Genomic DNA, 23,933 nt, shown 5'->3' with positions numbered 1-23,933 from the left:
AATATGGAACTATAGTAATATTTGCAATTGTCCTTTCTCAAGAAAATAAAACTGCACTGAAGTACATCACACAACCACCAAATTTTCTCACTACCTCCATAAACAGAAACTTAAGATGCAAATAGATTGTATTATACATTAAGACTGTGCAAAGTTTAAAATTTACACAATGGATGCAGGCTTAAGGAAGTCACAGGCAAGCTTAAGAATCTATTTTTTTATTTACTGCTTGGCAGTACAAAAGCTGTATATAAACTACTTTGTTAAAAATACATCTGATATGCAAATTTAAGAAAGGCAGACTAATATGGCAATACCCATACCCCTACAAAATAGCTGAGTGTAGTGTTAAATGCAATGAAACAGGCACAGTTTTTAAATCCTCTTATTGAAGCAGTAAAGCACAAATTAAATTCTTGTACATATCAGGTCTTATAATACCTTATGTAATATTTTATACAGGTAAACAATGTTTTACATATCCAAAACTTTCATTTCTTTTATTCTACATATTTCCCATGGAATCAAAATAGAAACTACTTTTAAATTAAGTGAAAAAAAAAATATTTCTGTTTAAACTTTCTTCCATCCTTTTGGCAAATTTACTTGTAGTACTAACCCATCAGGTATCAAAACACAATATTATCAAAATAACCCACTCTCTTTTTTTTTTTCTGTAAAGCTTTTGGGACAGTCTGTAACTGTGTATCTCCTTTCTGTAAGTTATTTGAAACTGCTTGGTTTTGCCCAATACTCCCTTTTCCCAGTAAGTTTTTATACTCAAAGCTCTCAAGCTCTTGGAAACTGAAAGCTAACTGCTATAATCAATACTAATTAAATTTTTCTAGAAATATTCACTCTTCATACAAATAATCAAGTGAAGCTTGAAGAAGAAAATTCAAGAATATTAAATGCACTCCTGTAAGGTGAGCTTGTTGTTTATGTTATACTTAAACATTGAAAAAATTTCATAAGCCAGGTTTAAATTAATGGGAGCAGGGATGCTAAACACTCAAGTTCCAGGCTTGGTCAATCACTTATTTTGGATTCTTAAGGATGAACAATTATCTCTAAAAATATCCATTTTAAAAGGAATAATACACCATTTCTTCTTTTCAGAGCTTTGGTGGGTGGCTGAAGGTTTTTTTTGACAAATATAGCCTCAGTGAAAAGCATGTATTGATAGGCCCAGTCAGTATCTCATGGATATAAGTAGAAGGAAGACCATCAGCAGCACATGCGTTCATCAAGAGTGAAATAAACTTGATGTTTCCTGTCAAGATGCAGGAGTACCTAATACATAAGATTAATTTTTATGTCTGTACACACTGATTGTTAACACTGCATAAACTGATGAAGAAACTCGATTCTTGGATCTGAAGGAGAAACACAGTTCAGAGCACTTGGACTAAAATGATTTAAAGTGTTAATTTAAAACAAATAAATTTCAAAACAAACACTGATTTTCATTGACCTCATAAAGCAGATTAAGTTACTTTATAGTTCTCAGAATATAGTGCAATCTCTACTAAAATGCAGTACATTAGAGCTTATATTCTTAGGCACTTGGAACAAATGTTATTTTTCAGTTTCTATTACACAGCAAAATTTGCCGAAGTATTGCAAAGGTTTCCCTCCCAAAAACAAGTAACAGGACAAAACAGAGATCATAATAAGTAGACACAAAGAATTAACATCACAAAACCATCACTGGTGTTTTTATCAGTAAGTCACACTTGAAGTACGGAGGGAGTGACGCTGGCTTGAGATTTTGGTGCCAATAAAAAGAGCTACCCTCAGTCCAATAAAGTCACTCTGAAGTACTTTAGTACACACTCTAAATTTTTAATGTCAAATATTCCATATCCTTATCTAATGGTTGAAATATGTTGCCTTAGCTTAATAAAGAACCTGTGGGTAAAAACAAAAAAGGCAGGCCAAACTTTTAGGCATTCTTCAAATACGACTGAGTAGTTACAAGAAAACAGAAGAACAAGTGGTCTTGAGGAAAGTAATCTTCCCAAGAGCTCTCCCAACTGCATAGCAAAAGATGCTTTTCAGTCTATGTTAAGTAGTAAGGGGGAAGTAAGGTGGGGAAGACAACAATTTAAGATAAGATCTGCACATAGCTGAACCACTCTGAAGTACTCTTCACAGAGTCCGAGGTCTTACGTACTAAAGGCACAGATTTTGTAGATTTTGGCTGACAAAATTATTTCCCTGTATGTTTTGCTTGGCTACTAGCAGGTAGATTAAAATAATATTTTTATCTTCCAAAGGCTGGCTTTTATCTTCAGCAAACACTTGTCAGTTCTGGAGAGGAAGAACAGAAGAGAAAAACCCAGATGGACCACAGAGGTGAGCACAGTTTATCCATAGGGAAATCGTATTACTTGTAATATTGAGCTTATTAAAAATGCTGTCTAAGTACAAAAAAAAAAAAATAAGGTAAGGCTTTTACCTTTCCTATCCAAAAACCTATATGTATTTTTTCTTTCCTTCCAAGATGAAGCCCAACATTTGGTATGAGGTCCACACAGCTCAACAGTATTTAAGTGTCTAAATCTTACTGATTTCACCAGTGGAAAACCGTCAACTGTTTAACCTTACATGGATGCCATCAAGAACTTGTAAAATGCTACAGTGCCATAAATACATCTCCTTAAATAGTACGCATCTCTTGGGAGTTTTCAGTTTTTTCCAAAGTGCTAGTAGACAATAGCAGACAAGCTTCTTCTAAAGTTCCACCTGCAAGAGAAGAAAACAAATTCTAAAAATAAGCCTAAATAGCAAAATCAGTTTTAGGATGAACACACCAGGTTAAAAGTTAGCAGATGCTCCGAAATGGAAAAAAGTGCCACAATTGCATGAACTGGTTGCCGTGGGTTGCAAGTTTAGCATGTGAAATCCTAAAGGAGAAGAACTAAAAATTCAGCTGGTACTCATGAAAAGGATGGACAAACACATGGATAAGCTGGCAAATCATAGCACAGTGCAAAGCACACAACTTTAAAAAGGATACTCGGAATGGAAAATGTTACGTAGCTTCAGTGCACCAGTACCTTAGGATTCTGTTTACCCAGTAGCTTACAATGGATATGCAAGAGCTCAACTGAAAATTTTGACTGTACATCTACTTTTTAATGTGCCGCTAAGCATACTTTAAATAAACTTAACTGATGAAGTAGAGTCTGCTGACAACATGGACCTTGGAGACATGGAGAAGACGTGCTACAACTCCAAACGATGCAGCCAGCAAGACACTAGGATAAGCTGAAACACTGTAGAGGTCACTTCAAGAAAATACTAAGAACGTGTCAGTTAAGGGGAAAAAAACCTCTGAACTCAAGAGTAGCAGTGAACATAAGCAATCAGCACTATTACATCATTCAAGTACTACCAGCTCAGGAATTCCATCTCATACAGGAACTCTCAGCAACAGCGGTTACAAAGCACAAATCTACTGCCTCCAAATGCTGTAACAAATCTTTTCTGGTAGCAGTTAAACACACATTTTTATCTGCCTTCTTCCTCTGCATCTGAAGATCTGAGCCAAGTTCTCCAAAACTATATGCTTTTTATCATAAATTTATTGGCTGGAGGCACAGGAGTCTTAAATGCTGATTATCTGCTCAGTTTCAGTAAATTAAGCTATAATAATTAATTACAAGTCTGAAATGAGTAACTGTAAAGGTCTAGCTACTACCTGTTTATATGTGAACAGCTTTTCATGGCAGCAGACAAAAACTGATCTGGAACCGCGCTAGGGAACAGTATCATAGTCTTTCAAGCAAGGTATGTTTATTTTTTGTAGTGCACATCAAACAGGCCTGGCTAGTTTCCCAGATGATTTACAAAATAGTTTCGTTGAACTGGAGAGACCTTTACAAGAGATTCTGCAGACCTGTTTCTCTGCTATTAGACCATTTAGTTTCAGAAAGGGAAATACTTTAATCTTAAGGGAGGGTCTACAATAAAAAGCTGCCAAAGATGGACTTTTTTTTTAAATAGCTATACTATTACATCTCTCTAGAGAAAAGCTTATTTTTAGATTAAAGTAGTAATGGTTTAAATTTAGAGAACAACTTCTAGGTAATTACAAGGAACAGCTTTCTTAATTAGGAGAGTAAAGAACAAATTTGAAAGAAAACTGCTACAAAATATTTATAGAGTGATTTCATTCAAAAGATTATTTTTTCTTTTTTTTTTTTTAAATCAAAGTGCACTGGAATTAACTTTCTTTTCACGTATGCCCATTTCTTTCTATTGCAAATGTTTAAACAGATGATAATTAGTCTGCCTTTAAGTCAAAAATCATATTATGAACAGTCTTATCATACTACCATCGGAGATATAGAAGAGAAAAAAAATAGTCACAGGAGTAACAAAACAATTAGCTGTGCATTAAAATGCCAATGCAGCCTATGAAGGAAGAGGTTATCTCCTATTGAATTGAGCTAACATTGATTTTTAAAAAGGGAAGAAAGGAAAAACAACCCACACCAACAAAAAACCCCTGAGCCCCAGGACGTAATTCTGAATCAGAAAATAAGAGTAAAGTTTCTCTTTCACTGACATCAGTAGATCCTTCACAGATTATAGAGCAGCAATGAGACAGCAGCCACTAGGAAGCTATGATTTGCCAAAGTTTCCCACAGAACAAAAAGCAAAACAAAAAACTCAACAATCCTAACAGTCTATCACCTGCCTCCAAGGCAGGGCCAGCTGTATTTACACTGGCTTTGACAAGCATTTGTCCAGTCTGGTCTTACAGGTGTCCAGTAACAACAGCTTTTTCCAACTTCTTTGAAGCCTGAACTCCACCTCCTCGCAAATTAGTCTACTATTTACCCTCTTAGCCACTGAGTAAAAATAACAATTTACTTCATTACCCTCCACAGCTTTTTAAACATTTGGAAGCATATCACATCTCCAAGTCTTTCTTCCTCTATGCCAACAGTTCAAAAAAAATTGAGTATAATTTAATCATGAGGCAGAGTCCAGACAAATACACTCTGCTTAGTTCAACAGTCATAGCTGTGCTGCCAGTAAAGGATGGGAGGAAGTATCACATTGCATACCAGCTCTCTACTTTGTCTCCCCTTCTAAATTGATACAATTACAAAGTGTTTTCTTAATGAATAAACAACGGATATAAAGAAGAGGCCACATCTTGCACCTTGGCCTTTCATAATTTCACTTCAAGACATTCAAGCAGTTTTGAGTCTTGCTACATTTTTAAACATACCCACTTCCCACTTGTGCATTTCTCTCCTGTTTGAAGTTACTGAGAGTTTGAAACTGGACTGAGCTGACACAACGTGACTTTATTCTCTCTCTCAGCATACAGTGAGTTTGGCTATGCACTTTATTCACTTCCTTCAAATCCAGTGCCTTTATTTTGTCACCCTAGAATCCCTTCCTTCCCCAAGGGTCAAGCTCTGTATTTTCAATTCTATTTGTGTAAAATCACCTTTCCCCATCAGATTATCAATCAGTGTGTCATCAGTTAGAAGCAACCACATTAATTTACAGGGTTTTTTTTTTTTCCCCCCAACATTGTTAAAAAGAAGAGTCATCAGGGGTGCATTCTAAAACCATGCCTGACATGTTTTTGACATGCTTAATGGGGTACCTCAAGCAATTCACTGAAGTTTAATGACTCACAAGAAAATCCCAGCCTCCTGGCTTAGTAACCTATCATACATCCCTGAGATACGAGCATTTTCATGCGTCTCTACTCTCATTAGCCAAAGCTCCGCTCACCTGTCAGAGAAGTATCTAGTAAGCAGCCACCTTATACAAACACAGTTACAGGGCAGCAAGCGTAACGAAGAAGCACTGTAGTTTTTCCACTGATGCATCTCTCGGCTGCATTTGTTTCTTTTGGGTAATAAGCACATTGCCAGTAAACCTAAACCATCATTTAGTGCCAAAAATTAATATGAAGAAATTTTATGTCTTGGACCAGTGATGCCATCTCCACAAAGTATTTTTTATTTCAACAGCTACTCTAATTACAAAGTCTAGATAAATAATTAGGTAAGGATTTGGTGGATAATGGAGTCTTCACCAATTTATCATTAACTGATTGATCAAATATAATTTTTGCAGACTTACGTAGAAACTTTTGAAATTGAAAGATGAGTTTTCACACAGTGAAAACAGCAGATAGCTTCTTTCAAAAAGATACCTTTTCAACTTAATTTCTCTTTACTGATTACCTCCACTTGTTTCACAACATACCACTTTCAATATTAGTTCCCAGTGTTTATTACCTGCAGTTTACTCTGAGCTTCTCTTCTCTTGCATCTCCTGTTTCACAGGTGTGGCAGGTGCTTCACTTGCTTCCTGCTTCACAGGTGTGGCAGGCATATCACCATTGACACTGTCCACACCGGAAACAGACATCAAGCTTTTCCGTTCTTTGGAATTCGATTTGTGCTCCACTTTTGTGACTCTAAATCTGAGGTAAGCAAAAGAAAGATTCAGTTGTATTTCCCCAGAGATTAGTTAGATCATTCTCAGTACCTCGTGTATGGACAGGAACACGTTTTCAGGTCCCACGACCTAGACACCAGAGCAGACACTCACACAGGCTCAGCTTCACTTCAGAGCTATCTTCCTTCCTACATGTCATGAAGTTCAACCAGGCAAAATGCAAGGTCCTGCACATGGGTCATGGCAATCCCAGGCACAAATACAGGCTGGGCGGGGAATGGATCGAGAGCAGCCCTGAGGAGAAGGACTTGGGAGTGCTGGCAGACGAGAAGCTCAACATGAGCCGGCAATGTTCTCTTGTGGCCCAGAAGGCCAACCGCATCCTGGGCTGCATCAAGAGCAGCGTGGCCAGCAGCTTGAGGGAGGTGATTCTGCCCCTCTACTCTGCCCTGGTGAGACCCCACCTGGAGTACTGTGTCCAATTCTGGAGCCCCCAGCACAAGAAGGACATGGACCAGTTGGAGAAGGTCCAGGGGAGGGCCACGAAGATGATCAGAGGGCTGGAGCACCTCTCCTATGAGGACAGGCTGAGAGAGTTGGGGCTGTTCCGCCTGGAGAACAGAAGGCTCCGGGGAGACCTTATAGCAGCCTTCCAGTACCTCAAGGGGGCCTACAGGAAAGATGGGGAGAGGCTGTTCAGTAGGGCCTGTTGTGACAGGACAAGGGGTAATGGCTTTAAAATACAGGGAGGTAGATTTAGATTGGATATTAGGAAAAAATTTTTTACAATGAGAGTTGTAGAACACTAGAACAGGTTGCCTGTAGAGGTGGTGGATGCCCATCCCTGGAAACGTTCAAGGCCAGGCTGGATGAGGCTCTGAGCAACCTGATCTAGTCGGAGATGTCCCTGCTCCTTGCAGGGGGGTTGGACTAGATGACCTTTGAAGGTCCCTTCCAACTCTAACCATTCTGTGATTCTATGTACTTTTAATACTCACTACTGCTGAATCACACTTTCTCAGGGAACTGTGTGTTAAAGCAGAATCCACAGATGGCATACTACTTCTTGGAACAGTAATTTTATAAGGAAACACAACGTAAGCTAGGAATTAAAAATAACGAAACAGAATAAAGTGGTTTCTATAGCTCACACTTACTTGAGAAATATCAAATTCAGAAATAGACGAATTTATTAGTATGCAGTCATTTTTTTTTTTAGCTAATATCAATTAAAAAAAAAAAAACAACCAAACCATCAAGCCCCAAAACTCTCCAAAATCACATTTTCTTCTTCCAGAAATAACTTCAGTCCAACAGTAACAGGATTACAAAAAAACAGTCACCGATGCTGTAAACAGAGTAGAATCAATGCATATGTGATCCAACATGGGCCAGGGCCACTGCAGCACAATAAAATGACGGGAGTCTTACCTTCCCACAGAAAGGACTGTAACTTCTCCAAGACGACTTCTTCTGTGCTCTTTGGATTTGTGAGCTGGCTTTATAAAGTGCCATCGTTTGTGGCTACAACGAGTACAAACATCCTTCTCTATTACTCCCCCAACAGTATGGAAGTGATGGCCTTTGCAGTTGTGTTTAAAGGGAACAGCACCAGGTGACAAAGGAGACCCTGGACTCATCGGGCTCCCAGGAGAGGTAGGAGATAAAGGGCTGTAGGAAAAAGTATAAAGGAAATGTAAAGCTTACTGTAAAATTCTGTTTCTTAAAAAGAAAAGAAAAGATAAAATACAACCTTCAGTTGTGTCTAGTGAATAGCTAGTTTTTTCAGGGAACAGTTACTTTTATTTCCAAGGATGTCTGGTTTAAGGTTCCCTCCAATATCGTATTTTTCCAGTTAAAGTCATTTCAATAAATTAATTCAGCTGCAGTCAAGTCATTAAGGTAACTAACACAAAGGCCAAGGAAATGAAAAAATAAGGCTAAAACAGAAAATAACAGGTTACAACAGACTTACACTTAGATGAAGACCTCTAATTAGCTGACTAAATTCACACTTGGAGAACTACAGAAAGTATTTCAGAATTGTTACAGTATCTCTAAGAATTCACAGGAGAGCAACACAGTCCTACAGTATTGCAAAGAAGCAAAACTAAGATGTCTACCATGAAGAGAAAAAACAATCAACAGATCATTCAGCTTAAGCTTCAGAAAAACATTTTCAAAGTACCTAGAAAGAAAGAAAAAGAAGTACAACCACCAAAAGGTATTTATGGAGAATATCTAATCAAATCCATCTAATTTTCTTCTAGAAATAGAAAAGTAGATAGCATAGATCAAAAGGCAGATAATGTACTTTTTTGGACTTCGGCATCAATACTGATGCTGCATTGCAACACATTCTCCTAAAGCAAGCAGAGCGCACTGCAGTAAAGGTGAAATTACTGTAGCATAAGGTACCACACCTTGTTTAAAAAAAAAAAAAAAAAGAAAAGAAAAAAAGAAAAAGACATACCAGAAAGTTATATATCAGTAGATTACTATGAAACTGGAAAGATGTACTAAATGTGGTTATACTGGTCCTAATGATATTCAGTGTTTTAAATAGTTCCTTGGGTAATGGAATAGAAGAATAGCTAAAGCAACCATAAACTTTCAGTCACCCACAGTAACTGTAAAGGACAAGATGAGAAATTGGGATGATCAGAGGAGAGCATGTGTCTGAAAGACACATTCACGTATGCATAAATTTTATTAAAAATACTACATGTACTGCTGTAAGGACAACACAAATTTAAGTGCTTTAGTAGAAAAACTTGACAAACTCAGATTAAAAAACAACTAGCCAGATGATCATTCTTCAGAAAAAGAAGGTGAAGATCACAAGCTGAACATGAATCATTAGGATGATGTTGCTTAAAAAGAACAAATTTCACAATGGAAAGAACAGGAGTATAACCTGTGAACCTAAAGTTACATTACTCAGCATTAATCATGCCTCAGCTGAATGTTCCATTCAGTTTCAGAAAAGTTATTTCACGAAAAATACTAACTAACTGAGGAGACTCCAAAGGAGAATAGAAAGAACAAATTAAAGAAATAAAACATGCCGTAAAGGACTAGAGTTACTTAAACGCTTATTTTCAAAACAAAAATATTGACAGGAGACATTTATTGGCCTTCAAATAAAGAAAAGAATGCTGTAAGGGAAATAAAATCTGTTCAACATCTGAAAAAAAAGACAGGAACTAATAGCTTTAAGTGGCAGAACTGCAGGTTTACTTAGCCATTGCTATTCCTATCATTAGGAATCGTTTCAAAGTGCACCGAACTTAAGAGAGAAATACACTGGATTTGCACTTGAGTTAATTAAAGCGTTAGGTGTATCTATCAGAAATTTTCTAAGAGCAAACAATCATTTTTCCCTTCCCATTTTTGTTTTAATTCAATACCAAAACAATACGTCTAGAACTCCCCAAATAACATCGCACATCCTTACACAAAAAGACTGAGTTTAAATTCAAACAAATATTTCTGCTGCACCATGGAAGTTTAAAAATAATTCCTATACTTAAAAAGAATTCCTTTCATAAGTTAATTTTTTTCTTCAATATCTAAGCCTCTCACTGTTAAAATGGGAGATAAACGGTTGCATACTCAATTATTTGTTTTACTGAAGCTATGCACCTTCCACTTCTTTTATTAGTGACACTTGAACCTCCATCTTCTCTGCCTTGAATATGAACACAGGGTTACATATGAAGAGTATTTAGAGTAGTACAGATACAGTTTAAAGGTACTTACCCACAGTTGTAAGTACTTTTAAACACATGATACATTCTGCAACTCAAGGGCTAAGCTACTTCCTCTACATAATTCTCTAAATAGGAGCGTAGTGAAAAAACAACAGGTAGGTCAGCCAATGTGTATTACCACAACTATAAAGAAAAAAAGTAAACCAGGAGAAGACATAGAAAGAGATGTCTATTTTAAGTCAGCACCCATACAAATGAAATGAGTACTGCTTCTGTTCTATCAAGTCTGAGCAGCTTTGCACTAAGCCAACTTCTTAAGTAACTTCACCCTAAAGTAAACAAGTATTTGCAGCCTCTGTAAATCTTTAGCCCATAAAGCAATAAATCTGTATCTCACACCTAGAACACATAACTAGAAGAGCCAGTTACTAATCAACATACATTAAAATTTAGTGACTCAGACACCACAAGGAAATCAAAGTATTATCCTCTTAGCTGATAACTCAAGGAAGTCATGTAGTCTTAAAAGTGCTCAGGAAAAAATTCCTTTGAAAGAGTACGTTTTTAGTTGCCTCAGGAAATATGTGTTAAAAAGATGAGTAATTACCTTTCAGGTTCACAGATACTGCTATCTGCTACCATGGCCTGTAACACATCAGCATTTGCTGCAATGAGAATAGATAGAATTCTTCAGAAGTGTACGGCTATAACTTTAGAAAAAACAAACAGCAAAATTAAAGGTCCTCAGAGAAATTTCATCTAAAAGAAAGATGACTGCATTATGTATATCTCCAAAAAGGCATGAGAGAAAATGATGCAAAAAAATGTTAATATAATTCTATAGGATATTTTTAACGTGATCTACTAAAATTACAGTTCATATCACGCTCCAAACTCTGCCCCAATACAAGCCATATAATGCAGCCATCTGCACAACACTCCCAAACAAGATCTCTGAAAATTTTAACACATCTATTTGATGGCAGGAGTATCACCACCTCACATGTATAAAGCAACTTCAGATGAAAAACATCAGTTTAAGTCAGCCTGACAAAATGCAAATTAATTATCAGCCAAGAACTACCAACTGCTCACATATTCTAAAAAACACATGGAGTACCTAATCCCAACCTCAAGGAAAAATACACAAGCTCAAAGCCCTAACAGTTGTTAAGGCTGGGGGGGGCAACCCCACCAAAAAAACCCCAAACAAACCCAAATATGCAACTTTTCCAAAGGACTAGTCTTCATTCAGAAGTAACTCAAAGCCAGTGCTTAGGAGAACTTTGATTTATACAAACATAAAATTAAAAGGCTAAAAGATTCTTGTATTATAAAAACATGCAGTCTCCAAAATGTTTCTTCTACTGGGCAAATACGTTCTGAACTAACCAAGCATTCCATGGGCTGCTTAAATGTGACATTTTTTAGTCGTATCTTCTTCTTTATCCTTTACTTTGCACACACAGTGCATGAAGATACCATGTCCAAAATTCAATGTTAGTGCTAGTCTACCCTATTGTCCCAGTCATGCACAAATCTTTCACCAGGCAACAGCTGCAAAAATTGTTTCAAGACAAAAAAAAAATAATCTGGTCAAAACATAAAAATTTGACATGCTTTAAACATTGCCATTAAGAAAGCAACATTGAGCTTTTACTTCACAAACAAACCAAAAAGATGAACCAAACAAAGCAAACACCCACACGGTTAAAATATCAAGAAATGCATAAAGCAAACTTAACATACAAAATAATTTTCAGGTAAGTGAAAAACTTTCCTATTCTGTTTGAAGTTATTGCCTTCTGAAGGCAATCTCAAAGAGTTAAGCACATACAAAATGCTTACTAAATGAAAACACATGAACATACCATGCTTCAGAATATCTGAAAAAACATATTTGTTATAGAACACCATCACAAAGGCTCATAAGACTTCAATATCACAATACTATACCTTCATTTTTCATAATGTAGTTAACAATTTGTCCCACAGTGTCGCTATTCTCATTTACAGTTTCATTCATTTCTGTGCAAGGAAATAAATACGTGGTCAATATCTCGTCCTTCCAAATAAAAAATTGACTTATTTTAAAACAAAGTAAAAACAAAAAACCAAGACAAAACAAAAAAAAAAAACAACCAAGAAAAAAAAAAGAAAAAGCAAACACCAGAAGAAGTTACATTGGAAAAAAAAAAAAAAAAAAGACAAGATCTTTGTTACTTTGGAGAAAGCCTAGATAAGACTTTTTAGTCCTTATTCAGGAAAATATACACAAGTTTATGGAAACTACATATGGGCTCTAACATAATCACCTAAGACTTGAATAAACTCGGTATTTTCACAAGCATATGTCAAAATTCCTTCTGTAGCTGGTAAGGAAGAGACAAGTATTTCTAATCGTACCAATAAGGAGGACAACAAACAAACAAATCACTAAACTGTCTCAAGTCACTATTTTAAAATAGGTATTATCAGCTTCTAATGTAAGAGGAATTCAGATTAAGATTTTCACCACAACTACAAGGACGTAACATTTGATTTTTTTTAATTAAAAAAATTCTCATATGACTACAGGAGCACAGTATTAAGAAAGAAATCTCATAACACTACTTAATAATTTCGGAATCAATTGCACCCATTAACAATACTGGAAGCTTCCCCAGAATAACCTCAGAAGGCAGAGAAAGACAGGGGACAGAAACAGAACTATTAAGAGGTACTGCTGCATTCGTTTCACCAATCACCTCCTTATTTCCTGTGTGCCTTTGCACAGTTTCCAGGAGGATCTGCTCAATGCCAAGCTGGGCACAACTGTGAGACTGACTGGCTTGTAGTTTCCCTGGTCCTTTTTTCCCTTTCTAAAAATGGGGGTTATGTTACCCCTTTTTCACTCATAGGGAACCTCACCAAACTGCCATGACTTCTCAAATATGATGGACAGTGGCTTGGCAACTTCATCCGCCAATTCCTCTGGGCCTGTGGATGCATCTCATCAGATCCCATGGACTTGTGCACCTTCAGGTTCCTTAGATGGTCTTGGACCTGCTCTTCTCCCACAGTGCAAAGTCTCTGCTTTTGCCTTCTGTGACTTTGGTGATGTGCCTAGAGCACTTGCTGGTGAAGACTAATAACTGTTATGACTAGCTTTATTATTTTTAAATATCACAGGATTGAGGCAAGTTTGATAGGTTAGACCCTAAATTTGTCTCTAACTAGTAAATTAGGGGCTTCCCCATCTCTGTATCCGCCCTTCATCATGATACCTTCAACTCTACAATGCAACTTAGACACAGCTACTACCCCAAACTAAGACCTAAAAGTTGTTCCCTTTTCATTACCACTCAGGTGAACTGACAGATCAGACAGTCCTACTCACTGCATACGTGCCCCAGGCAGTAACTGCTTAAGAACATACTGACACCACATTACTGCACCACATGGCTCTACCGATACCACAGAGCCACTGTAATTTGCACTTATTATGAACCTTTTGACAGTAATTAATTGGGAGAAAGGAAGAGGCCCAAAGTATTTACAAGTGGCTTGGCCCTTGTACATACTTAGCCAAATGCTATACTCTGTTTCTACAGCCCTTCCCAAGCAATGACACTCTATTCTTGGTTTTTTTTTCCAAGTAAGAGAAGATGGGAATACGAAACCACAAAAAAACAAGAGCACAAATGAACAAACATTAGAACAAAAACAAAGGTATCATTACGAAAAAGTTATAAGCAGCACACACTACATAAAACAGAACATAGGCAGTCTAAAGGCTCAGTTTTATAATGAGAGGGGAGATGAGAATGACAGCACAACAGGAACAAATTAGGATTGCTAAACGTAATGGGATTTAAACAGCAGCTTTTTATCACTCCGCAGAATTATGTACAATAATACTTTGTTGCTAACAGCATGTGGAATGCAGAAAAGCAATCTTGTGACTGATTGCAGTGTATAGTTGCAAACAAAAATATTGGATACTTTGATCCCTCTGGAAGCTCTTAATTGATGTTAGAAGACTTGCATGGGAAATTGGAACACTCCTACTTCTGATTGGCAAAGATCAAAACCCAACAGACACATAACGGTAATAAAAACATTTTTCTGAATATTGCTTTGACATCAAAGATAGACAGAGAAATGACAGAAGTCTCACAATAAATTATTCCATAGTAGTTCCAATGTTCAGAAATAAGAAGTTGTTTATTAGACTTGTTGATTACCTATTTTTTCATCAAGTTTTTCTTCTTCTACTGGTTCAGCCTCTGTTGTACAACGATATCCTTTCTTCTTAAGGACATGACAGATGAGGATCCCCAAGAGACCCATTATGAAGAAAACAGGAACCAATGCAAAGGCAATATACTCTAAGTGTTCAGCCTTGCCATCATTGCCATCAGTTTTAGTTGTCAAAGTAGTCTGTATGTCATAGCTTGCCAAAACATGGATAAACTCTCCATTATCTATGTAAATGAATAAACACAGTTATTACAATACACTGTAAGCCACTTCAAAGAATTTACAAAGTTACAAGAATGACCAAATCCCCATAGCGTGCATGTGACGCACCTTCTGTGATGATCTGAATCGGCAACACTTTCTCTACTGGCTGAGAACTCACACCCGTAATAGTAGATATTCCCTCTTTGTAAAATGATTTCAAAACATCTAACACAAAAAAACCCCACATAATACTTCTTTGATATAACAGTGAAGAACAAACAATATTCTAGCCTGACAGGCTTGTAATCTCAACCATAGGTCTTGCGTATTTCACAAAAGAGTAACACCACCACCGCTCCTTGTTCACATCAGTGACGAAAATACCACACCATTCCTCTGGTCCTAAGTTCAATTGAACAATATAAACAATTTAACACTTGAAGACTGCACTTCTTTTACACTACAGGGAAACACAAGGCAGGAAAGGCTAATGGACACAATCATAACACTGAGAAGGTTCATCTCACACACTGCTTATATGCTTTCTAAGAATTTATAATTCATGTCTTAATATATCAAAATAAAATAGTTTGTTTTTTTCATAGAATCATAGAATAGTTTGGGTTGGAAGGGACCTTCGAAGGTAATCTAGTCCAACCCCCCTGCAAGGAGCAAGGACATCCCCGACTAGATCAGGTTGCTCAGAGTAGTTGTGAGAGCTGCAGCCACCAAAATACAACGCTTACTGCTGTCAAATTTCTGAAAATGGATGTGATTCCTCTGCACTCTCCTGATTGCCAGTTATTAACGTTGACCAGAGCCCTTGCAAACTTGGGTATTTCATCCAAGGTTTTGATGATACTTTACAAAATATATTAATTCATTACAACTTAGTGTGCTGACCAGACCTAGGAAATGTCTCTATCAGACCCTGGTTTCAGGGTGTTCAGAGATGTAAAAACTCATCAAAAGCAAATAAAAAATATCCCAGAAGAAATTAATTAGCTGGATCAAATACTTGATGCTGTGTAACCTTATAAGCACAGCGAAGCACTCAGCTTGCATTATCAAACACCCTACACATATTGAGAAATCTGCCCTCAAAAATCGCAACAGTTGTGACATAATGCAAAAACAAGGCTTGACTAGCTAATGAGCAATATATTTTTTGTCTCAAGTCACAGCGACATCACTTACTGTATGTTTTCTGTTCCTCTTCTCCAGAGACATATTGTGCTTATTAAGAAACTGCTGAGAGTTTACCTCATTCTCATGATGTACGATGTTGCTTCACAATGGTTTTTAAGAACACATTCAGGCCACAGCAATCTTCCTTGACTGAAGTCAATACATATAGAAATCAATTTGCTTTGGTGTTTTGCTGTCCTGGCATTTTTATAAACCTGTCATTGTATAGCAGTTTACATATAAAAATTACTTGAAGATGTGATCAAATGACAGACGAGTCACTAAGGAGAGTGCTATGCTGGACCCTGTTCTCACCAACAAGGAGAGGCTGATGGGGAATGTGGAGCTCAAGGGCAGCCTTGGCTGCAGTGACCATGAGATGCCGGAGTTCAAGATCCTTAAGGCAGTGAGGAGGGCACACAGCAAGCTCACTACCCTGGATTTTAGGAGAGCAGACTTTGGCCTCTTCAGGGATCTGCTGGGCAAAGTACCATCGGATAAAGCCCTGGAGGGAAGAGGGGCCCAAGAAAGCTGGTTAATGTTCAAGGATCACCTCCTCTAAGCTCAGGAGCAATGCATCCCGACAAAGAGGAAGTCAGGCAAAAACGCCAGGAGGCCTGCGTGAATGAACAAGGAGCTCCTGAACCAAAAGGAAGCCTAAAGAGGGTGGAAGCAAGGACAGGTAGGCTGGGAGGAACACAGAGAAATTGTCTGAGCAGCCAGTGATCAAGTTAGGAAAGCTTAAAGCCCAGACAGAACTGAATCTGGCCAGGGACATCAAGGGCAACAAGAAAAGCTTCTTTAGGTACACTGGGGATAAAAGGAAGACCAGGGAGAATGTGGGCCCTCTCTGAAAGGAAACGGGAGACCTGATTACCTGGGACATGGAGAAGTCTGAGGTATTCAATGACTTTTTTTACTTCAGTCTTCACCAGCAAGTGCTCTAGCTACATCACCAAAGTCACAGAAGGCAAAAGCAGAGACTTTGCAGTGTGGGAGAAGAGCAGGTCCAAGACCATCTAAGGAACCTGAAGGTGCACAAGTCCATGGGATCTGATGAGATGCATCCACAGGCCCAGAGGAATTGGCGGATGAAGTTGCCAAGCCACTGTCCATCATATTTGAGAAGTCATGGCAGTTTGGTGAGGTTCCCTATGAGTGAAAAAGGGGTAACATAACCCCCATTTTTAGAAAGGGAAAAAAGGACCAGGGAAACTACAAGCCAGTCAGTCTCACAGTTGTGCCCAGCTTGGCATTGAGCAGATCCTCCTGGAAACTGTGCAAAGGCACACAGGAAATAAGGAGGTGATTAGTGAAACCAATATAGCTTCACTACGGGCAAATCGTGCCTGACCAATTTGGCGCCCTTCCATAATGACGTTACAGCATTGGTGAATAAGGGAAGAGCAACTGATGAATCTGGACTTGTGCAAAGCATGTGACACTGTCCTGCATGGCATCCTTGTTCTAAACTGAAGAGACATGGATTTTGACAGATGGACCACTCGGTGGATAAGGAAATGGCTGGATGGCTGCAAAGAGTTGCGGTCAACGACCGCTTTGTCCAAGCAAAAACCAGCGATGAGTGGCATTCTTCAGGGGTCAGTATTGGGACTGGCCCTGTTTAATATCTATGTCAGCAACACGGACAGTGGGATAGAGTGCACCCTCAGCATGTTTGCCAATAACACCAAGCTGTGTGGTGCAGTCGACATGTTCGAGGGAATGGACACCACTCAGAGGGACCTTGACAAGCTGGAGAGGTGGGCCAATACAAAGCTCATGAAGATCAACAAGGCCAAGGGCAAGGTCCTGCACATGGGTCGGGGCAATCCCAAGCACAAATATAGGCTGTGCGGAGAATGGATTGAGAGCAGCCCTGAGGAGAAGGACTTGGGAGTGCTGGTGGATGAGAAGCTCAACACGAGCCAACGATGTGCACTTGCAGCCCAGAAAGCCAAACGCATCCTGGGCCGCATCAAAAGAAGCATGGCCAGCAGGTCGAGGGAGGTGATTCTGCCCCTCTACTCTGTTCTCCTGAGACACTACCTGGAGTACTGTGTCCAGTTCTGGAGCCCCAAACATAAGAAGGATGTGGACCTGTTGAAGTGAGTCCAGAGAAGGGCCACAAAAGTGATCAGAGGGCTGGAGCACCTCTCCTATGAGGACAGGCTGAGAGAGCTGGGGCTGTTCAACCTGGAGAAGAGAAGGCTCCACGGAGACCTTTTAGCGATCTTCCAGTACCTAAAGGGGGCCTACAAGAAAGACGGGAGAGACTTTTGACAAGGTCATGTAGTGATAGGATGACAAGTAATAGCTTTAAACTGAAAGAGGATAGATTTAGATTAGACATAAGAAATAAATTATTTCCTGTGATGGTGGTAAGGCACTGGAACAGGTTGCCCAGAGAAACTGTGGATGCCCCATCCCTGGAAGTGTTCAAGGCCAGGTTGGATGGGACTCTGAGGCACCTGATCTAGTTGAAGTTGACCCTGCCCAGCAGTTGGAATTATATGTTCTTTAACGTCCCTCCCAACTCAAACCATTCTATGATTCTACGATCTAAATAAAAATATTTAGGAGCAATATTCAGCTCCTCTGCTCTACTGGTAAAGATTCCTATTTGGCTACTCTGGATTTTGCCCATACTACGTCCATGCCATTTATTTCTTACAGCATGCCTTTTAAAGAACTTTGTTTACATTTTATGAATTTTATTGTTCTAGCAATATAGCTGCTAAAAATAAGTACATACATATACACTATGTTCTTCTCCATAAAGTTCAAGGAGTTACATAATTGTATTTCTTGCTTTCAGGCACAAAAATGAAATGTAACCATTGATCTCACAGTGTACAGAAACAAACTATTGTTGGTCTTAATGTTAATTAATATTTAAAGAAATTAAATACGATCAATGTACAATCTGTGTAAGTACAAGACAAACAAAACATTCAGATGCGGCGTATGGTCTGCTCAAACATCTCAGCTAAGAACTGCTGGAAAACATGTCTCAGCAGCAACACCAGCTTGTGCATTTCTGCCCCTCCCCACCATTAATGTGCCAGTTCACCCATCCGTGGAAAAAGAGAAATCACTTAAGGCTCAAAATAACTTAGACAGAATATGGCTTGCTTTGGTGGGTTTTTGGTTCTTTTTGGGGTTGTTTTTGTTTGTTTCTTTGTTTTTTTAATTTCTTTCGTTCATACCTGGATCACTTCTAGCTCAATTCTCCACGTGGGCCTCCGCACTGCTTAAAGGGCATAACCAGAGGACTGCTAAAGCTGGCAATGCCACAAAGGAGGAATGGTGACGCAGCTGTGATCTCAGTTTACACTGCAAGGAAAAGGCACCTGACGACCATACCTAGTGCTTCATCCTCTCCTGGCTCGAGGGGAAGCATACTTTGAACCTCATTAAACTAAAATGACACTTCCTACCTCCAGGACAGACATCTAAGGTGGATGGACGTTCACTTTGATTTAAAGCATTCATTTTAAGTATCATTTAAAGTAAAACTTTCTTGATTTTCAATTACAGACTTTTAAATTTAGGCATAAAAACTAAAAAAAAAAAAAAAATTAGCTCAGTTTCCTAAATACATGCTAAATATCTCATTCTCAAGTATTTAAGAAAACTAACTTTATTTTTAAGAACTTACTAAGGTAATGGAGTTTTAGTGAACTTAATTAAATGCCAAAAATTGCCAGCTTATGTTCCTTGACATTTCAGAAGTGGTGGATATCTTCTTAAAAGAAAGAAGCTCTAAAACAGCTATTTAAGCTATTCACTTTCATTCAGTACATTCAACTTATTTAGATGTAAAATAAAGCATTTCACTAGAGCTGCAGTAGAGGTTTCTGTTATCAAAGTCTAATTTCAGTTTTTAGATTCTTAAAGTGCTTAGCAGTGAATTTGTCTATAACTCTAATGGTAATTATGTATTGATTTAATACAGGTTTTTAGTTATTTTAATAACAGTAAATTTAGCCAGAACAGTTTGCTGTGACTTCCAATTAAATACACTTTCAAAGAGTTACCTGATTTAAATTGTGTTTATCTGTTCTGGACAATACAGTCAAATTGCCTTTGCATAACTAAGCAGATGAAATAACAAGCAATTTCAGTCACAAGTTGAAATATATCACTGCCCAAAACAGGCACACACAGAGATATTTAGGAAGTGTTTGGACATCTCTCTCTTTCTAGTAGGGTGGTAGCTACAGAAGGGACCAGGCAAACTAGAAAATGCAGCAAAGAACAGGTTTAAAAAAAAAAAAAAAAAAAAGTGTTTTCTAGAGGAAAAAACTCCAAGTAAAGAAAACCTATTGTCTACCAGGTGCTTCGTCTAGTGTTCAAGGAAACTGTACTTTAGGGAATATGCATAAATGGAATAATAAAGGAAAAACACTTATCATCGAAGAGGAACATTCAACAAGTTTGTGAATTCCACTTAACTTCTAGCTTCCTTGTAGTAACCGGAACCCCCAACCAGAAATGAAATAAGCAGGAAGCCTGATGAGAAAAAGGAACCCACATGATGAAAGAACATACTGACAGCTAGTAACACTACTTGACTTAGACGTTAAGCAAGGTTGTTTAAGGTCTGCTGTTCATTAGACGGTCAACAGCAGAAGCTCCAAAAAGCGAGCAGAAGGATCAACCGTGTTTCTTTACAGCTTGTTCTAACTGCACTTACTTTGAGAACAGCAAGATGCACACGGCAAGTCTCAGGGATGACCTACCTGAACATAATACCTAACAGCATCCTTACTACTCAACATCGTATTCAAAACCATCAAACTGCAAGTCTTTCAGGGTACCTCAAGCTGGAGCCTGCCAAGAGTCCTTAAATTAGAGACCAAGTCTTCGGGTCACTGAAGTAACTACAAAAACTGACTGTGGGCTAATTTTGCAGTAGGTCTGGAAGGAGAGCTTTCTACTCTGAACTCCAAGATAAGTCTCCGCCCTGATGAGTTCTTTCCTAATCTCTATTTATTTCTGAATTACATGCTCCATCAACACTTCCAGTAAGTTGTGTGCAAGAAGTAGGCTTCTCTGAAAGCCTGGGGCTGAGGTGGGGATTCAAAGAGGAGACAACCTCCTATCTAAGCATAGGTCCACTAACAGCAAACAAACTATAGCTAAAAGCGTGACTGCACAATGCACGTAAGCCTCAACAATTTTAAACTATTGCAATGGTTGCACAGATACAGCTTGTTAGGAACCAAAAAGACCAAGCCTACTAAGCCATCCTGCCAGTCACCCAGTCAGTCCAAACTATCACACCATGAAGGCATCTGAAATTATTAAGAATCCAATGAGAAAAACAATGCAGAGTATCTAGGGCAGTTTTGTCCTGTGGAGAAAGGGAAAAATTGCAATATGAAGCGCAGTAACAGAGATTCTGCCCATTCCTTGTGTGCGACACAATATGTGGTTGATAATGCTACAGAAACGTATACAGAGACAAAAAAGTCCATATTTCATGGTTTTACAAGTGTTAAAATGGCAGTGCTTATGGTGTAATTGCTCTGGTCACTACTTGCACAGAGCACATAGCTCCTATTGCAAAAATACACACAACTGATGCTTTGTATTTGCATTTCTGTTGCTAAATTTTTCCTCAAATTTCAGTTTTCAAGTAAAATATGCACTGCATGCAGCTACCACGTGCATTTAACAAAGCACACTTCATCAGTTTGGCTGTTTAAAAAAGCGCCCTTCCTGGACAAACCAGATATTTAAAAGTATTCTGTATCACAGGTAAATTCACAAATGCAAGTGGCATCTAGCGTGAAGCATTAAATCAATGCTACCAAACACATCATATCAATGCATTTATGTAAACTAACATTCACATTGATTTTTGACTCACCTAAGCTAACGTTAAGCAAAACCAGTATATCTCCTGTGTGAAGATAGAGCAAATAAACTGACAGAAAGCATTTGGCAAACTCAGAGGAAGGATGAAATTATTTCATAGCTTTCACATTTCCTACTAGGCTTGCCAGCTTCTAGTTTTCATAAGTACAATCACAATCATCTGGATATACCAGACTAAATTACTGCTATCATTATTAAATCCTACCAGCGAACATGGCATACTAACAGTCCTCCAGCACAACTGCCTTCAAGCTCAGAAAAGCAATCCTGAGTATAAACATTTGTAAAGAGTCACTACAAGCCTATGTACACACATCCTTTGGTTTACTAAAACATCTGTTTACACTCCCTTCAAGACACCAGTAGTAGGTAAACTATATAATAATCTTGACATGTAGTAATACGCCAAAGTAACAACCATCAGAGAGCAAATTAATTTTGTATCTATTAAAAAAAAAATTACACTAAAGCAACTGAGGTAAAAAAAAAAAAAAAGATCATCATGATCAAGAATAGAAGGAAGATACACAATCACTCTCCTCGTCTTACCTCTGCATACAAAACATTAAAAAAAAATAATAATAATTAGGGCTTGGGAGAGCACTAGCTACCAGTCAACATAAATCTGAAAATCAAAACGCTTAAACTCTTTCAGTTAAATCAATTAGTGGGGAAAAAAGAAGATCTGATAATGTTAGTATCTTTAGCACCAGCTGTGTCCAGTCACACTTATTTCCTTCTGCTCTCCTGAAGAGAGGGATGGACTGGATGACAAGCCTTCCATTCCTCTTGCTTTTGGAAAACAAATAGCACATGGTAGATATCTCAATCCTTTCTGATCAAGCTAGCCTGCACCCAGTAATAATTACAGATGTACAAAAGTAAATATAGAAAGACTAAAAACATTTATTGCTGAATTTTATCCTAATAAGTATGCCCACGTTAACTGTTTCCACTAAGTTTAAAGTTTACTCACAAACAAGCCGGTACTCTCATCAACATCATACCACTCAAAAGTTAATAAAGCCGATCAAGTTGAAAATCACACCAGGTAAAAACGAGCACCAGCTTAAACACAAACGTTCGAGAAGCAGAGACAACACACAAAAAAAGCACTTCAGACTACACGGGCAACAAAATCAGTTTCGCTTCGAGATTATTACTACATTCGTGGTTGGATATAAACAAAGAAAATGTCACTAGAAACCAACTTCCTCTGGCGCTCGTACGTGTGCGAGTGCTCTGAAGAGATCCTAACGGTTACAGTCAGCTGAGTTTCCAGAACCTGAACGCTAAGCCAAGTTCCATCTCGCAACAGACGGTGAAGCGGAAGCAATTCTTCGATGCATCCCCACCTTGTCAGCCGTCCGATTCCCGCTTAAATTCAGACCAGCCCCGCAGGCGCTACCAGACTCGGCTGCGTACAGCTCACTCGGGCTTCTTTCTCGGCAACCCACGGCCCTACCTGACTAAACCGACAGTCCGGGGCGGGTGCTGCCGCCACGCCAGGAACCGTTTTACCGCCGCAGGCACTCGCACGGCGAACAGGGGTAGCGCCCGTTCTCCCCGCCCGCCCCGCGGGACCCCCCGCTCCCGCCCCCAGCGACCGCGGGGCCGCGACCTCCTCCCCGCTCGCCCGGGCACGGCTCGGGGTGGGGGGCTGGAACGGGACGTGCCCGTCTTCTGTTGCTCTCCAACGGGCCGCGCCGCATGGGCTCAAACCCCAGGCACCGCCGGGTTGCTCCCTTCGGCCCCACGGCGGGGGGAGGCTCCCCGGGCAGAAGCAGCGGGGTCAGTCGAGGCTGAGGGGCCGCCGGCGAGGAGCGAGGGGGGCCCGGCTTGTAGCTTCCCCACCGACGGAGCTCCCACCCGCGGCGAAGGACCGAGGCCGCAGCGACCCACCGAGAGCGGAGCGGTTGTCCAGCCAGGCAGCCGTCGGGCTCAGCGAGGGAGCAGCCGGCGGGATCCCGCTCGTCGCTGTCGGAGCCATAATCAGCACCTCACCCGCGCTCCCTCCCCCTCGGCGGCCGCTCTGCCGCCGCCCTGCGCGGCCCGGCCCAACCCAGCCCAGCCCACTCGCTGCGGGGCGCGCCCTGCCCGCCCCGCGCCTGCGCAGAACCGCCGGCCGGGGGCGGTGCTGAGCCGTTGTGTCGCGCCCTCCGTGAAGGGACGGCGAGGGGGCGGGTTTTGGAGAGTGCTGAGGGCTCTTTGCGCGGGCTCTCGTTGGGCTCCCAGACAGGGTTGTCGGAGCCCGGCCGG

General features: G+C 39.6%; 1 protein-coding gene across 1 annotated transcript; it reads right to left on the bottom strand.

Annotated features, from left to right (window-relative positions):
- Window positions 1–202: 202 nt before the first annotated feature.
- Window positions 203–23,718, bottom strand: RELL1 (RELT like 1). The gene is made up of 7 exons (XM_086747716.1): window positions 23,577–23,718; window positions 14,381–14,620; window positions 12,111–12,182; window positions 10,762–10,819; window positions 7,873–8,112; window positions 6,279–6,466; window positions 203–2,748 (listed from the first exon to the last, which is right to left on the bottom strand). Exons 1-6 carry the CDS (start codon window positions 23,662–23,664, stop codon window positions 6,286–6,288), a joined length of 879 nt encoding a protein of 292 aa, XP_086603842.1. The 5' UTR covers window positions 23,665–23,718; the 3' UTR covers window positions 203–2,748; window positions 6,279–6,285.
- Window positions 23,719–23,933: the final 215 nt, after the last annotated feature.

Source organism: Chlamydotis macqueenii, chromosome 4 (genome assembly GCF_036417535.1).
Source record: "Chlamydotis macqueenii isolate bChlMac1 chromosome 4, bChlMac1.mat, whole genome shotgun sequence".
Classification (NCBI taxonomy): domain Eukaryota; kingdom Metazoa; phylum Chordata; class Aves; order Otidiformes; family Otididae; genus Chlamydotis; species Chlamydotis macqueenii.
Note: the sequence above shows the minus strand (reverse complement) of the source record. Positions and strands in the feature narration are given on the sequence as shown.

Bases quoted from the DNA above. Each gene is read 5' to 3' on its own strand.
- RELL1 (XM_086747716.1), bottom strand. From the start codon at position 23,664: ATGGCTCCGACAGCGACGAGCGGGATCCCGCCGGCTGCTCCCTCGCTG. The intron at 14,621-23,576 runs GTGGGTCGCTGC...TCATTTACATAG, and splicing joins GGACAACCGCTCCGCTCTCG to ATAATGGAGAGTTTATCCAT. The intron at 8,113-10,761 runs GTAATTACTCAT...TTTTTCCTACAG, and splicing joins AGTATCTGTGAACCTGAAAG to CCCTTTATCTCCTACCTCTC.